Below are 17,551 nucleotides of genomic sequence, written 5' to 3'. Positions count from 1 at the left end.
CTTGTGCCCACATTTGTGTGGTGCCCTCCACAGGGGACCCTCGATCTCTCCTTGGGGAATCACCCAGCAGCACAGTGCTGCTGATATTACTGTCATCCCTGGGAGTCCCAGCCACGCACCGGGACACTGAAGCCTTAAATTCTGTTCAAACACAATGATCACCCTCACTCTGCTCCTCTTCTGTCTCTCTAACCACTCTAAAAACACTCCACTGCTGACTGAAATTATCTAAAAGTGTGAAGGGAGAGAAAAGGGAAGCTGCAGTTAGAGGAAAAAAGATCCTCTTCACAAACAAACAACAAGGAAGAGAGTCTGCAGGCTTGGAGAGGGAAGAGTGGACAGGGGAGAGACCCAGGCAGAGACACCGGGGAGCAGCTGCAAGCAATGGAGAGAAACAGAGGCAAAAGGGGGCAGGCGGGTAGGACAAATGAAGATAAGGTGATAGAAAATACAAAGGAGAGAAAGGAAGGAAGGGACAAAATGCACATGCAGGGTCCCCAAGTTTGGGCGCAGCAGCAGAGTTTGCTGCTTGTCGTCTCATGAGCCCAGCACTCCGGGAAGGACAGTATCTGTTTAGATTTGTGTCTAAATTTAAACCCCTATTGCCTTGCCTCCCCCTCCTCTCCCCTCCCTCCCTTCCTCTCACCCACCCGCCCTTCTTCCTTGTTCGTAGTGCAGGGCCACTGGCTGGGCTCGCTCAGTGTTCAAGCTGACCAGGACCTCGGATCTTACACACCCTCCACAGCGGCGCGATTTTGCTCTGGCTCGGCTGCGCTTTTCCCACAGATAAGAGGGAAAGGGGTGGGGAAGCGAGACTGCCCCGAGGACACCTCTCTCTTGCACGACATGGAGGTAAAGAAAACTTTTATTTCCACTAGCTTGTGACTGGCTCCTCAGTCTGCCTTAGCTCCACCTTGCAAGGCAATTTCTCAGTAGAGGCAGCTCAAAATCTCTTGGCGCTGAGGTTCAGCTAAGTGTCTTTTTCCCCCCACCCCAGCCCCTGCCATGCACCTCAGAATATTTTGCAGGTTTTAGTCCAGATTTGGAAAGTAAGGGGATGGTATGGGGAGAAATTACATCTGTGACAGGGGAATGAGGAAGGACTGCCGTTTACTTTTTTTGTCTCTGACATGGGAAAGTGAGTTACATTTTAAAAGGTATCATTTTGAAAGGAGGCTTTAAAAAGTCAGTAAAAATGAGGACATAGGGAGAAGTGAACAAACCGTACAGGATTAGCGGGCTCCTTGGGGTCCAACCCATGCAGCAGCAGCTGTGATTTGGACCCTAAGCAGTGTGTCCCCCAGTTCCACATGGATCGTGTGATCTCACTTTCGTTATCTGTAGAGCATTTTGGTTTAGGGAGGACCCAAGAACCACTGCTTCAGCGAGGTAAATGGCGAGCACATCCCTGGAGGGTTTTCTGCGCCTTTCTCCATGCTGTGTGTCCTGTGCTGCAGGAGGGTCGGAGCTCTTGTCTCTGGGGGGGGCACACGGCTGGTGGACAGGGGTGTAGAAGCAGGAATCAGGCTTTCCTGGCAGTTAAGTCCAAGCCTTCTCCTGTGTAGTACCCTCTTGGGCAAGGCAGTTCACCTCCCCTTATGTCTTTTCCCATTCATATGAAATGGGAGTGATGGTGCTTGCTTCCCCCATGTCAGACCGGATTTGCTGGCTTTTCAAACATTTTTTTAAGTGGCAGGGGAAAAAAATATTTATTTTTAGGAGGGGCATAGGAGATAGGCTATTACAACATTGGCAAAATCTCAAATGACGAAAGAGGGCTTTCAGTATTTCTCTCAGCTAAACACAGATCTTACTAAACACTTTATGATATCTTCACAGAGGAGCTTTTTCTGTGTCAGTGCAGCCCTAACAGCAGGGGAAACACAACAAAGGCAGGGAACAGTGTGCTTGAGGTGCCACTACAATTTTCCTTTGAAGATTCCCAACGCATAGCTCAGCTGGGCAGTTTTGATAATGCCCAGGTGCTAACATTGCCGTCCTTGTTATCTGTGCTGGCCTGCCCTACAGGCGAGGGTAAAGATCAGGCATGTTCATTTCAAGAAACATCCTCAACAAACTATCTAACCATGTTTTGGTGTGGAGAAGGACCAAGCAGTGATCAAATCAGCTCATCACAGACTACATGTGGCATGACAAATATATAGCTTTATAAGGGTTTTTATGTTTGACAGAGCCTGGATCAGTAACTGTTCACGCTTGTTTTATTCTTTTTTGCTATATAGTATCCTGTGATGTCTCAGAGGGGAGGGGAGTTGAGGTCTTAATTTGTTGTAGCTGCTGTGCACAGTAAGCCACATATAGAGCAAAGACTAACTTAGGGCTGAAGCAGATATTTTGTCATGTGGAGGACACTCTCCCCCACCCCCCCTCCTCTCCACACACAAGGCACTGCACCCCTCGAGTATTTTCTGTGGTCTGCCACAGCAGCGTTTCAGAGTAGAAAGGGATAAACCTACCATTTCCTTCTGGGAGCTACATGTGACACGTATGGCAGGTCTAACGGTCAGGAAGCTTCTCTGACGTATTTAACCTAAGACTTTCTGACTCTTGATTCTCTTCCTTTACCTCTATTTCCCACTCTTTCCCTACGTTACTTTGTTTTCTGATCATCTGTACTTTGCTGCATCTGTTCTTATTTTTAAAACATCTCAACTCCCAAGACATTTTTTAAGCAGTGCACTTGGTCTTCCCTTCCTGCCCCAGCCCTCCAAAAAGGCGGTTAATGTCCCAAAGGTAAGAAGATACTAGACCAAAATAGAGCCAAGAGCAAAGACTTGGGTTCCCACCTGCCAATTCTCTGCTCTGTTTCTTCCTGAGAGCTTTTCACAGGCAGCTTGAGCAGGACCCAGAGACACGCTACAGTCTTTTGCTTTAAAAAACAGATTTAATGGTCCTGTGCAACAGGAACAAAAAGTTGTGTCATTTCCCCATTTGCTTCATCAGTGGCAGGCAGAGCTGCTCTGTGCTTTCCTGCTGGCATAACTGGCAAGCTCTTTGCTCTAGTGGGACACAGGAGGATTACCAGTATTAGGGAAAAAAGGGCAGAGGGCTGACCTAGCCAGCTGATTTCCATCATGTCTCTGGCAGGAAGACCCTATTTTTGAAAAACCCACAGAAGCAAGATAGTTGGGATCGCTTTCTTAGAGTGGTTAGTGTGGTTTTGCTGCTCCTTAGGGGCTAGTACCTATTAGCCATTCTGCTGTCAGGAACATGCCACATTGAAAGTGGTAACTGTAACCACTGAAGATCCTCAAGAGGGAGAAAAAGGCAGCAAAACCCTGTTCTTGCAGTTCATGTAATTTTGTGAGTCTGCTCATCTTCAGGGTTTTGAGGTTGTTTTTTTGTGAAGACCAACTTCTTGATGCAAGGTAAATTTGAGAATCGCTTTTCTTTCCAGTGTTACAACTCATGAAAGAAACTTGAAATCATGAAGATTATATCACAGACTGTTAACATGAGTTCATATAAAAAATGTGTAATGCTGACACTGATGAAAGCTAAGCCACTTGTAAAAAAGCAGCCACTAAACATTCTTTGCACTCACAGTACAAGAAGGATCAAAAATTATTGTGCTGGTTTGTTAGTTTACACCTTCAGAGTTGATTCAAGCTGTCTAATTCCCACAGCCATACCAAACCTTGCGGAAGATGTAGTGGGTTAAGGCATCCACTGAAAATGCTTGTGGCTTTCTGCAGCCCGTATTCAACAGCACTCATGGCATTCTTCTTCCCAGCCTCTCTGTAGGAGCTTGGGAGCATGGAGACATTTGAACTTTGCTTGCACAGCAAAGGGAAGCAATCCAAGACTGAGTTTCACTTTGGTGGCTCCCTACGGTGCAATGGGTTCCCTAAGCTGTGAAGGTGCATCAACCAGCTTTATTTTGGGAAGGCTCCCCCCTTCTCTGTGCCTACCAAGATTTCGTTTCTTTCTGTGACATCTCCATTCCCATGTCTCTTTTCTGCAACTAGCTCCTGCTAGATCTTCATTTTGCCTGTTGCTACACTAGCTCAGCAGAGGGAAAGCTTTTCCAGGGCTGACAAGCAGTTCTCTGCTCACTTTGATGCTTCCCTTCTGGGCAACCTGCAGCCCCAGGACCTGTGCTCTCTCTACACCACAATGTCCTCATCTGGGACATTTGGGGACCGATGGGCCACTGCTCTTTTCAGTAAAGCTTCCTCCTGTGTCAAGTGAGGATACCACAAAGAGGCCCTCAGTCCTGCCCCACTCCTCTAGCGAGCACCAGGGCAACATGGAGAAAATTCCTCTGAGTCCTCTGTTTCCTGTCTCAGCGGGAGTCTGCAGAAACCTCTAAGGGGTCGAACATGTCCTCTCCCTCAACAGGCGAGGTCAGAAGCCACCACTGGCTGTGGTCAGCCAGACTGAGCATGTTTCCATGTCTAGTACACCACTTGCTGCATCTTTCCAGGAGCCACAGGGAATGATGCCCTTGCCAAGTCTACAGAGCAGCTTGTTTTCAGCAGAGGTACTTACCCTGTCCCTAGGAAAACTGCACTAAGGATATGTGATCTGTCAGCCAAGAGGACTGAAGTAGAGGAGATGGGGAGAGGATACCTGGTACAGTGCAGCCGAGAGGGCTGAAATTGGTAACCTTTATGGTCCTCAGAGCAGCAGGCCAGTAAGCCACGCAGAGGTGAGCCAGGCTGACCGAGGTCTCTGCCCACCCTTGCAGCTGTGGAGCCAAGATTAAGTACAGGCATTACGCCATGGTTAGCTCTGCCAGGAAACAATTTCCCTTTCTCAGGAAGCTCCGCTGCTTGGCTTGCGTTCCAAAAGTTATAACATTCCTTTTCCACTCTTCTTTTTTCTTTTTGCTTAACAGAACATTTTAACCTCGAATATACTTGTTTTCAGTGTTTCCTCCCAAGCTCATCAAAATGACACATTCACGCAGAGTGTCTGTGTAGTTAAAGGGAAGAGTATTTAAATATATTAAGAGAGGTACCATATGACCCCATTTTACTCCTCAGGTCTGGGCAGATTTAGGACCTGCCTGACAGTAAATAGCATGTCTGCAGCAGAGCTGGAAAGGATCAGGTTTGCCAGACTTGTGCATCCCAGCAACTGGATGAAGTCCCCCTCTTGAAGGACAGAAAGGAACAACCCCAAACACCATGGGCGGAGCTGTGACCCTTACTTGTACCCAGTGGAGAGCTCAGAGTAAATAGTTTGCACAATTAAAGCTTTTCATGTGCCACTGAAGAAGGGATGATTCCTCTAAACCCCTCTCCCTCACTCCCCCATTTTAATCTTCGGGTGCCTGTGTATTCCAGGTCATGACAATAGCATTTTGGAAAAGCTTTTTTTCCTGTATTCCACAGTCTAATTGGCAGGACATGCTACTGTTAAACAGCAGATTATGCATACCTTCTCTCATACATTCCCAGGATCCGCTTATCTGAAGAACAGGGGAAGACGTCAGCATTGTTTGATCAATAGGTGCTGCTAGGAAACTCTGCTGGTTTTCATCATAGAAGTGACCAAGCCCATACGAACTAGGGATGGTTTTCCTGTTTCCAAGTGGTTGGTTAACAATTGTAGAGAGGTGGATGCTCCTTTTCCTGAAACAGCAACTCTGCAGCTTGAGTTTGGGATCTGAGATGGCAGCTGTACCCAGCAGCAAAAGAACGTGTTTGGAGGACCTGTCTATTTTACTGGTGAAGCCTTCTTGCTACCTGTAGGTTCTGTAATACTGCAGAGACACAGCTTGCCTTGGTGACTTACAGACAATTATATGCCTTTAGCACTTTGCAATATGGCATGCATAAGGATGAATTTGGTCTAGAGGCAGGAGATCTGTTGCGTAAGGAGAAGTTATTATTACACACTCACTGCACAGTTGCTTCACATCTTGTTATTGTCAGAGGCATGGGCCGTTTAGTTCTCATGGAGTCTCGTGTAGGTGTGAATTTAAATCTCATTTCGTCCAAGCCACAACATATCCAGCTATGAGTCTTATGCCAGAAACGCTTTTACATTAACATCAAGTCTGAGGCATATCTTTATGATATCTTATTACCAGTATATGGGTCCCAGTAATGTACTGACAAGGATGAGGCTTATCTGCCCCATTAGTGCCAAATGAAGTTTTCACCTGTTAGAAAGAAAAAAAAAGACATCAGACCACATTATTGTCAGTTATGAGCACATCACTTGCTAAAAGCAAAGACACAGACCTCTCTTCCCAGACTGGCAGCTGGTATAGATGCATGCCCTTTTCCTTTTGTTCTTCAGCATCAAGTTTTAAAAGAGCTCAAAACCCACACAACAGGCAGCAAGGTGGTAAGCTGGATTTTGCATACAAGTGTCCTTACACAAATAAACCTGTTTACCATTTGTAACAAGATGCACACAGTGTTTTGGTCAGTGTGGATGACTAGTGGCCAATCCGCAAAGGATATTGATTTACCACTGCCAGCTTCAACAAAGCCATTGTTCATCTCAGGCTTCTCAAATGCATGCTCTCAGCATGATTGGACCCCAGCTCAGACTGTGCTTTTGTACAAGTTGGTAGCTATGGCATGCAGTGGTGCTTTTCTGAGCATCTTGAAGTACTTCACAAAATATAATACCTTTCCCTCATGCTCTATCACTGAACCAAGCTACGTGCTGCTTCTTAAGGCAAGAAATTTATTGCTCACATAGGTCACAGCTTTTCAAGCACAGAGAATTAACGTGTGCAGTTTAGAAAGCCTCGGTATCTAAAGGATGCAGACCAATAACTTGTTCTTCAGAGAAAGACACAAAAATGCAAAGGAGAGGGAGAGCTGACTCAGTCAGTGTGGCTTTGCAGTGAGACAGAGGACAGTAGTCTAAAACTTTTAACACAGAGGAAACAGAATTAGTGCATCAGAAAAGCAGTACACCTAGGAATAATGAGATCCAATTAAAGGGAAGATGTATATCTCACCGACGAGCAGGAAGGACTTCTAGCAGTGAGGTCTAGCAGGGTTTGGAGTAGTGTAATGGAAAGCAAATGGAAACCTCTTTCCCATGAGGGATTCAAAAATAGACTGGACAGAGCATTAGAAAGATAATGTCAGGAGTGATCTTCTATTGCATTCAAGCAATACTATTGATAGGGCCACCAGAGGGGCAGGACCATACTTCTGCAGTTCTTCCACGTGTGGGGCTGCTAGCAGAAGCCAGTGGCTATTCAGCATTTATGATTCCTTCCTGCTACACCACTTTGTTCAAGCCCTGCAAACTTCTGCCTACAGGAAACTTAGGTCAAAATAAATTGGCATCATATCTGCAAAAGTCCAGGAACTGTTCTTTTATTGCCTGTGTAAAACACAAAACCAATTTTCTTTGTATTCTTTCCTCCTGTTTTAAGAATGGGTTTCTTTATCCTTTAAACCTGTCTACTGCAACAGCAATCATGGGTTATTCAAGTCAGTCATCTTGAACTACCTTTCTGCTGAGTGCCATGTTTCCCTTATGTAAGTTCAGATGAAACAGGTCCTGTTTTCATATACACATATCTGAGCTTGTGTGCCAGGTTTCCCAGAAATTTCACCCCTTGGGCCCTGCAGCGAGCGTGTGTTTAACTTGTGAAACATGCACAGCATAATTTGGGTTCCCACTTAGTCTTTGCAAAGCGTGCAGAGTTGTCAACACTGTCCCCTCATGAAAACCCAGTGTTTTCCTTTCCAGTTTCAAGGTCTCCATTCGCAGTTAGGGGCAGAAGGGCTGTCCATGCAAACAAATACAGGCATGCACACCGGTCCTTTACACAGCAGGTGCCTATAAAGAGGACGGAGTGGAAGAAAAGGGATGGATTGATGAATACAGTGGAGCATAAGGTGAGAGGAGACATCAAGGTAACAAGTCAGATACGTCACCCATACAGAAAGGAAACAGTCTTAGCACCTTCTCTTTCATCTCTGAACTCAATGCAAAGTTGTCTTTTCCACTCGTATCAGGACTTCTGATCTCATGTAATATCAAGTCCTGCTCTGTATAGCTGAAGAAGCCTTTGCCCACAGCTATCCAGGGATTTCTTCTTGGCCTCTCTCCTCCTGCTCCTTCATATGCACTGAGTGTGGGACTCACCTTCCTTGACTCTGTGCTCCCACCCCAGCCTCCTGCCCTCGGCGCTGGCATCTCACACTACTCTCAGTTCTGACCTCAAACACCTGATGTGGGTGACCCACCAGCGACGCTCTCCGTGCCAGGCCCTGCAGGGCTTTGCTCAGGAGAGTGATGCTCAAGGACCAGTCTCACAGGGTCCATCCCCCACTGCAGCTTCACATTCTGATCCAGCAAATTGAAGGCTGCATCATCTAGAGCAGCCCTTTGAGCCGTTGTACAGGGCTGCAGTATAGCCTGTAGATTCTCAAAGGCGAAAGCTGGAAGCCTTTTCTTTTTGTAGCCCGTGGGAAAGAAAAGCTACCAAGTAACGAAACTGTCATACTTTATTTCTTCTGCCTCTGCTCTGCAACTCAAAAATCGCTGTATCATTCTCTTGTAAGTTGAATATAATTTTTCTTTTCAACTCTTTTCGATTTAAGGTCCGTGAAATCAGTGACATGCTGGCCAGAGCTTCCTCATGCTGATTTACGCACTGAGCAAGTGGTGTGCAGGCACTGAGCCTGCGCTTCCTGTACACCTGGTTCCGGTGGCCCAGTTTTAACCTGGACAAACTGTGCCTGAGGTTGAAGGAACTTAGTCCCCCTTCTTGCCACAGAAAGAACGTGTAAGAATTTCAATCAGCCATCAGGAAAAAGAAATAGAGCACTGAAGTAGATAGGGTACTTCAAAGCTCTTGCAAACATTGGGTTTCTCCTTCATAGTGTTGTTGGGAGAATTTTATAAGCAGTTTAACTCAGAAACAGAGATAATTATCTTTCTCAGATCACAGAAAAAATCCATGTCAAAGGCTAAGCTGCAGCTCAAGAATTACTTTTGTGTGTTTTCCTTAGCATATATAGTAGAGTCATTTACCTATGGAAATCACTAAGTTCCTAATGCATCGTGAGAGCTGATTCAGACTAGTCTGAAAATTCAGACAAGTATTTTCAAACATAACTGCAAATTACAGCTGCCTGGATTCGTTTGCCCAATGTGATGCCTGGTTTTCAGGGGTCACACAAACCGGAGGCTCCAGACGGAGCTGAAGGGAGGGCAGCTGCTGAGAAAGCAGCCTCGCAGACCAGGATCCTCAGTGCTGCTGGGACCACTGAGCCCTCCACAGTCCAGCTAAAAAGACATCCCTGTGGATGTAGCTTAGCATTCACACCTCAAGCTGGCTGCTAGCTGAGTGCTTACTATCATTTTCCTCCGCTCCATATCTGCGTATCTTTTTAGACTAAATTCCTGGCTCAGATAAATATGAACCTTCTTCTCTGACCTGCCTGTATCCAGTGTAGACCTAATTTAATAGCAGTGTGTTACAAAGATAGCACAGTCCTAACTGATGAGTCCTGGAAGCTGCAGCAGTTGGGAGCTCTCTGTAGGCTCATTTACCCTTCTGATTTTCTGTTCCCAGAATGATAAATGCAGAGGAGTTGAATCCCTGTGCTGCTACTATTAGACTGTCTCTAGTGTTGAGTTTAAATGGAGAGGTATCACAGCCTACTTAAAGCATTTAACTGAAGTATTTTGAATTGTCCCTGCTTCTCATGTTCTCTGTGTCCCTTCTTTGACAGTTCAGTGACTTCAGTTTCCAATTTGACCTTCTGAATAGCTTCAGATTAGGTAATTAACACAGACTGCACATGTACCTGCTTAAAGTTCATCCTCTTTAATGACTGTCAGTCTGAGAGTGGTCCCTTTGTCGTCCCACCTGAAGCATCTTGCGTCTGAGCCTCCTCCTGTTGAAGCCCATCTTATTTCAGACCTCTGCTAAAAACAGGGCTTTTTTTCCTCACCCCACGTGAGGCAAGCAAGGGAGAAGCTAAACTGAAGAGCAGTTAAAAGGTGATTCATCGGGCCGAGGCCTTTTCCGCTACGGGAGCTGTTCCATTCACTCCGCCGTTTCCTTGATAAGAGCTGCCCAAGCATCTCCGTGTCTGTAGGTGAGGGCAGGGTGCAGCCTCGCATTGTGTCCACAGCAACAAGGCTCTGCGAGTCGCTTAAAGCAACACTATGAGTCGGGTGGTTTAAAACAATGATTTTCTGCCAGGCACATTTTAACCAATGGAAAGCTGCTCATCTCAGAAACCAGTATGAGATAACCATGGTTCGTGCGTTTTATTCCCCTCTGTCAAGTCGCACGCATGCCTGCCCAGCCTTCCTGACCATCTCTCTCCCCTGTGCCTTAGTCGAGGAGACTGGGCTTGCATGAGATGGGATGCATTTGCCCCACAGACTGCATTACTTCCCCTCTCCCTGCGGGCAGCCTGGGAGGTTTCACTGGTCATCCCCGCATTAGCTCACCCTTCATCCTTCTCGAGCAGATAGCGCTACCCAGAATAAGGCCTGGAAGTACATGCAGAGAGGCCCTAATTAATTTGGGGAAAGTTGACAGGCTGTGTACACTTCCCAGACCATTAAGAAAAACAGACGTCTAAGAGGGAAACGTTGGGAAGCTGAGAAAGATCCTGAGGAAAACCCCACCAGGAATGGAGCTCTGTACAAGCGGCTGGTGCAAACAATGCATTAGGTAAGCAGGCTGTGTCTTAGGGTGGCCGTCACTGATCGTCTTCAGTGCTGCCAACTCACCCCTCCACCCATGGAGGCATTTGGTAGCAGTGTGAGTATCCCAAGGACAAATCCCAGGTACTGGTTATACAAGCGGCTAAAGACACAAGGGAAGTAATACGCTCCAGTCCAGCCAGACCGCCGTCTTGGTAACAGCTGTTGTCAGCTGTGGATTAAGACATCAGCATTACTTTACCAGGGGTAGAGATCAGCCCTTGGCTCCAAAGGAGATATTCCACATCTGGAGTGTTTGTTGATTCCTAAAACAACACAACCTCCTCAATTTACCTATTCAATGGATAATTTCTGAGAAATAATCCATTTCTTTCTCCCATGTGCCTTTCACATATGTTATCTTTATTCTAGATATCTGCAGTAGCTCATGTCTGGTTGTATCAACCAAGCTTTCAGACAGCATTTGCGGCTGGAGGGCTCCCATCAGATGGAGAGGGGTTAATGATAGGACTATATATCCTGCCTGACACACCAGAAAACCCAGAGGTCTTCCTGAACTAAGTTGAAAGCTGTGTGGGTGTTCATCTAATTTAAGTTTGGAGAAATGAAAAGTGGTGCTGCTTGAAAGAGTGGGGATCTTTGATTATTTAGGAAAGTGGTGCATTAGCTCTCAAATGACACTGAAATCCTGCTGCCAAGTTAATGCCCACTAGTGTCCTTCATTGTGAATTTCTTTGACAGAGGAGCTGAGGGCTGTATTTGTTGGAGCATTTCGCAGTAAGGGACCTTGTTTTCAGCATCCCAATCCAAATTTTCATAATCTTGAGTAATAGGAACACTCACTGTATCTGCTGCAGGATTTTATTTCACTGGCAGTACTCATGTTTTAGAGGCACAAAGTATTTCCCCCAAAACACTGAGAGTTATTGTAAACTTGATGGGAAAAGACTGCAGATGTGTCACTGGTGTTCACTTGGAGCAAGGGAAGAGCTCTGCAACATCAACATTGCTCTTTTAAGGCCAAATGCTCATTATAATGAAAAAAAAAAAAAAGTATTTTTTTGAAACTGTTTGTTCCAGATAAATACAGCCAGTATTTTTAAAACAGACATATTAACTCAAAGGAAAGAGAAGGACGCTAAGTTCCCAGGACTTCATAAAGGGAGGGGAGACATTAATCTAGTCTTCGAGTGTAGTCAAACTTAGTAATTGCAGAGATCTTTGTTCAACTAGTCACATCTTTGTAACTCAGCGCTTAAGGTTACTGATGGCTCTGCTCGAGTTTGCAGTGTACAGGGTACTGCTGGGTAGTAGTAAGATGGTTTGAAATACATCACCACCTACAGTAGCCACATAGTAAACTATCAGCTTTTTAATCTCACTGTATTTCTTTGGTTTTTTTCCTTGAAGCTGTGGCATCTTAAATATCTCAGCCTCCTTTAAAGAGGCATGTCTTGCCTTCATCATGGCAGAGTCCCGAATGGAGACACTAGCAAACCTCAAAGACTCAGAAGGGAGAATCCCGTGTGGTATGTCTGTGCTTAAAACCCAACACGGATGGGTTTTGAAGTTGGTGCTGTTTCAAGTGACAGAAAACCCCTCTTGCAAGGAGCTGCTCCAGAGAAAGGCTGCCATACTGCTTGTGTGGGCACAGCCTCTGTGCCTTTCATTATTTCTCCGCTTGTGTGGCTGTGTATGACTGCATTCAGCCAGATATCAACTTTATCCACAAGCCTTTTCCTGCTGCCTGAAATTATTTCCATGTTGGCTGTTTGGCCTGTCTGCAAGCAGCTGTGTTGGGCTTGTAATGAGGTAATTACATACGCGTGGACCTTTTACAGGAAAGGTTGAGGCCATTTCTCCTTGAATTGATTGGACTCCTTAATGAGGCTTATCTGTTTTCCCTGGTCTCTCAGCCAGGCCAGTCTCCCTTTCTGTAGGGAACTGGCATGGTTGGCAATGTAGATTTTTCCCTCTCCACTTTGCCCTCTTACCCTTTCCTCTTCACTGTCTGCAAGCAAATGCTGCAATGTGTCTTAAAAACCTAGTGATTTTGATGATCGTGATCTCTTCTTACTGTACGTGGCACAGCTTCCTCCCCCCATAGCCTCAGGTCTCACTGGCACTTAACAGCCTTTTATTTCACTTTCCCACCTCTCACCTCAGCCACCTGTCTTCGCATTGCAATAGGAGTCACCTCACCCTTCAGGTATCTTTTGGACCTTTCCTGTGGAATAGTCTGTCTTCTGGCACTAAATCTCATTTCAGTTGTTCTATTGTTACTGCTTTGAACATCTTTGAGCTTCTCCTTCCTTTTATATTGTTGACTTAGTGGTCTACGGAAACTGTAGTCTGACTCTGATTGCTGAGCCGCCGCAGGTTACAGTGCATAGACAATTGTTAGGGTACAGCCCTGCAGCTGCAGGCAGGAAGGGTGAGCTGAACAAACCGGGGATGTATGTGAGTGAGATGTGAAATCTGTTGTCTCACTAGCAAAGCATCTTTAAGGCACCCTTATAATCATGTTGCATATTATAAAATTTTAAAAAGCCTTTAGAAACCAGACTGAAATCCCATTAAAATTAGTTCACTGGGAGGGAATCAGTCCTTCGTGGGTGCTGGACTTCCTTAGGACTTGCTCAGGAAGAGCTTTGAGGCAACAGGTCATCTGACTTAGTATGTGCTCAAAGTCCCCTGTACCATACAAAATCCAGTGAAATGCAGATACTTGGTCTGGGTGCATGTTTCTGCAGAGCTGTGACTGGACTAATGATCCCTTTGGTGTGAGTACAGCACCAAATGAATGCATCCAGTTTGGTGCCACCATGAGAAGTCGCACAACACTCTCTGACTGTGGGTCTCAGACCCCTTACTACAGGTTTCCTTGGGATGGTCTGCATCGCAGTGTAGCTATCCTCAGACATGTGGAGAACCAGCGTGCCTTGGAGGAGTAAGTGTCAAGGTGGAGCTTCTGAAGCCCCAGACTAAAATTCTGTCCTGGATTTTGAGTAGCTGAGGGCAAGTTATTGCGTCCTAGATCAACTACAGGACTAATGCAGAACTGAAACACTGCAATCCATGTCTTCAGCCTGGAAAAAACCCTTGCAACCATTGCCTGACTCTGCTGGTTCCTTCGCTTCACTAGGCACCTGCCTGCTCAACATTAAAATTCAACGAGAGCCTGGGATGCTGCTTCTGCACAAGCTTGGGATTGCCCCACTTGACCTGTCCATGGGTGGTCTGCTGCCCAGACAAAGCTGGTGTTAGAAATTAGGCATTTCCCTGTTACATTCCCCCTGCCCCACATTCTCATCTCTCCTCTCCACTCCTCTCCCTGAGAGAATACTCTGAGCATGGTGAACACAAGCAAACAGGATCAGACATCTCACAAAAAGCACTTCTCAGAGAAAAGGAAACGGTGACACCCATGTGTTGCTGGAAGTTTCTTCAATAACCTCAGTCAAGGACCCCCGAAACACTATACATATGCACAAAATAATTAATTTACGTTTCAAATGGTCTGCCACCTCCTTCCCTGAGCAGCAGGTCGTGGCTGAACAGCCAGGTGGCTTATCCTGCGCAGGGCACAGCAGAGCCGAGAGAGCTGCTCACGTCTCCATAGGGAACAGGCTGAGGTTACATATGTGCTGCCCCTGCACAGGCATGCTGCCCGGCGGAGACCAGGTGCTGCATTTCGCTGCCTGTTTTGGTGACGATGGCACTGGATCAAACCATTCTTGGCAGCCTTTGACAGACATGATAAGACACTTGCTCGGGAAGCAGACAGCCTGGACTCTGGTCTGTTCTCAGGGGGTGTGGGCTATAAACTCTTTGGTCTGTCTAGCAAGAGATGATTTTGAATCTGGTGCTTTGGACGAGGCTAGGGCGAGCACTTGCCAGCCTGCCTGTTAAAGCCATGTCAACACGTAGCCAAGAATTCAAGGTTCCTTAGGGCAGAGGGGAGCTCACACACTTGCCTGGTGATCTGAGTGCTGTCTTGACAGTTAAAACCCTGGCTTCCTTTGGGACCGTTTCCGTGGGAATATGCAGCAGTGGCTACATATGCACTAAATTACAGAAGCCGTATGTTGCCTTCTCGGCAGAGCTCCTAACTGTGAAGTACTGCCGCTGCGATGAATCGGCCCGTGCAGTGTTGGAAACATGTCGGCACTGGGCAATTGCCGAATATTGTCATTACTAAAAGGGAGACTCAAGATCTCACTCATACCTTTCACAGGGATATTTGCCGGTTTTGCTAGTCTCAGCAGGCAGTGCTTAGCAAGCACTGGCCAGGCACTCCTCAGAGCTACATACCATGGCACGATGAAAAGAACTACTTGCCATAAATCCAGCCTCAAAAAATTCCAACACCAGCCGAAGACTAGCGCGAGGTGGCTGGCATACCCTTCCTATATAAGGGCCTTTCCAGACCAAACTGCTGATGGTAGGATACGTTACTAGTGAACTCCACGGAGGCAAACAGGAGGCTGCTTTATCCACTTTGGGCCCAGGAGGCTGTGAGGACAGCAGCAGCAGTCCCACCTCCTCAAATTAAACTGAGACATTATGCAGTTACTTCGCTGAGAAGAGATGCCTTTTGGAAGATGTGGAGAAAGCTGGCATTGGTACCGATCATCCATCATGAAAAACGATGCTACATAACACTTGCATTGCACCCACGTTGCTAGCAGGAACACGTCAAGAGCAAAGGGAGGGGATTCTCAGGGAGGAGGTTAAAATAACGATTATCTCATCTCATTTTCATTGTAGTCACCCTCTGAAACAGAAAGCAGATAGTGTATTTACCACTTCTAATTTCCTGATGACTACAGATGTTTCCTATAATTCTGTTGTGAAGGACACAGCTCCTCGCCTGCACGTCTGGCACTGGCTGCTCTCTGCTGCCCATCTCCTCCCACCCGGCACCAGCTGGCTCTACTGACAGAGGCAGCCACAGCATTGCTGGGGGGGATGGAGGTGCACTTGCACTTGTGATGCTCTTCAACCACACCACCTAACTGCATCCATCACACAGTGGTCCCTGTTGCCCTATGTGATTAGGGTGGGTTTTTATTCACGATAACCATTTGCCTTGATGTTCAGGAGCTCTACGCAGTCCCAAGGTTACTTGGAGGGAACTACCAGAGAAGGACCCTGAGCAAGCTTCTGACTCAAACAGGCAGCAAAGCTTTCTTGAGAAAAGCCTCACTCCAAGCTCTGTGCTAACTATCCAGGCCCTTTTACACGTAGGCATGGGTAGCTAAAACCACTGAACGAAGGAATACAAGCAGGAGTTTCCCTTCTACTTTTAGTAAGCAAGGGGGGGAGTACGTGAACCATTTCCTCACAATATATCAAATAAGTTCAACACTGTTGAAAAGCATTTGTCCCTTTACTAGTTTCTGGCTACAAGGTATCTCCCACCTCCACCCCATTCCTGAACCTTCCTTCTGTGAGCCTTTAAATTTGGCAGATCTAAGTCTCTGTAGTTTTGAAATTACTGCACTGCATTTGGGAGCTTCTTGCTGTCTTCTGGATGAAAGCTGCTCATCATTCCTGAGCTGGAATATCCTCACGTTACCCTTTGGGCAGGGCTTGACCCTGAGTGCCAAGTTCACGAGGGAACTCTCAGAAAGAGAAAATGAAGACCAGACCACTGCAAGTCTTGAGAAAAATATTGCCCTAAAGCACACTCATGGAAATGCTACATATTTTTACATATTTTATGCAAAGAAGGATTTTCCAGCCCTTTCTCCTAAAAACAAACATGCAACCCTTCTTTGAAGTCTGTATTCCTCATACTATTCTGCCCCACGTTATAGTCAGAGCTCCTTCCACTTTATCACTCTCTTTATAGCTATGCAACAGCCTTGCAGTTGAATTCAGACACACACTCATCCCATGTTCATTCATCTGTGGTGGGGTAAGTGTTGACCTGGGTACCACTCTGAAGAGGGATGTTGTACTTCTGAGTTGTTCTTGTGGCTAACTTATTCCCAGACTTTGAGAGACAGGCCAGCAGTGATTTACACTCAGGCAAGAACCTTGCTCTCCACTGAAAATGTTACAAAAAGAATTTTAAGAAGAGACCTGACATCCGTGTTCCTGCAACTTGCATTTCAGTAGTTCTAGTCAAATCTTTGTTTGGGCTGCTGTGAGAGGTCCTGTTTTCATTAAGACCAGAACTGAAGAAAGCTGCCAGAGGTCACTGGGCTCTAACAACGCTGACTGCCTTGAAGGTAGCATGTGTGTTCATGAGTCTTTACCTCCTCCTGTCTGTCTCCAAAACTTCTGTGTCTAGTATTTTTTGACTTTTTTTGACATTTCTCTGTTAGTGAGTGCTCCCTTATCTGAAGGAAACCAGAATATACAGCTACATAGAGATATGTGCAGAAGAGATGTGTGCCTGAGTCATAGGACTCTCAAGCCCATTTTGGGGCCCAGGAGCTCAGACTGGTTCCAAACCTAATCTGAGGTCCCGTTGTGTTCACAAAGTGTTCAGAAATCTGGAGCCCAAACTCCAGCATTCCCAATATATTCCCACAGGCTGCAGATTGCTTTCCCTGGAGCTGCAAGACTGAAGATTCCCTCTGTTGCATGTGGCATCAACCAAACATGGCGGCCACTCTGCACTGGCTGAGGCTTGACCTTAATGTAGAAAAAGCTTGATCTTCAATTGCAATGGTTTTGCACACTTGTACACGATCTCTTGTGAGACAGACAGAGGCTTACCACTAATTCCTTTTGTTGCATGTCAAACTAGAAATCTGTTTGCATGACCTTTAAAATGCCAGTCCCTGCAAACAGCAGCCAAGTATTTTGGAGTGCATGTTGGGATCATTATTATACCTCTCAACATACCCTTACAGTCTTTCACAGCCAGATTTTGCGTCCTGATATCAGCCCCAGAACG

At 46.2% G+C, this 17,551-nt stretch overlaps 1 protein-coding gene across 1 annotated transcript in view; it reads left to right on the top strand.

Annotated features, from left to right (window-relative positions):
* The first annotated feature begins 725 nt into the window (after positions 1 to 725).
* RCSD1 (RCSD domain containing 1) overlaps positions 726 to 17,551 on the top strand; it is a 35,378-nt gene continuing 18,552 nt past the window's right edge. Inside the window, exon 1 of the mRNA XM_082479782.1 lies at positions 726 to 852. Coding sequence (XP_082335908.1) covers positions 847 to 852 — 6 coding nt within the window. The 5' untranslated portion in view covers positions 726 to 846. The remainder of the gene's footprint in view (positions 853 to 17,551) is intronic.

This window comes from Vanellus vanellus (assembly GCF_965231255.1).
Source record: "Vanellus vanellus genome assembly, chromosome: 1".
NCBI lineage: Eukaryota > Metazoa > Chordata > Aves > Charadriiformes > Charadriidae > Vanellus > Vanellus vanellus.
The sequence above is the reverse complement of the archived record's forward strand: the minus strand, read 5'-3'. Positions and strand labels throughout refer to the sequence as shown.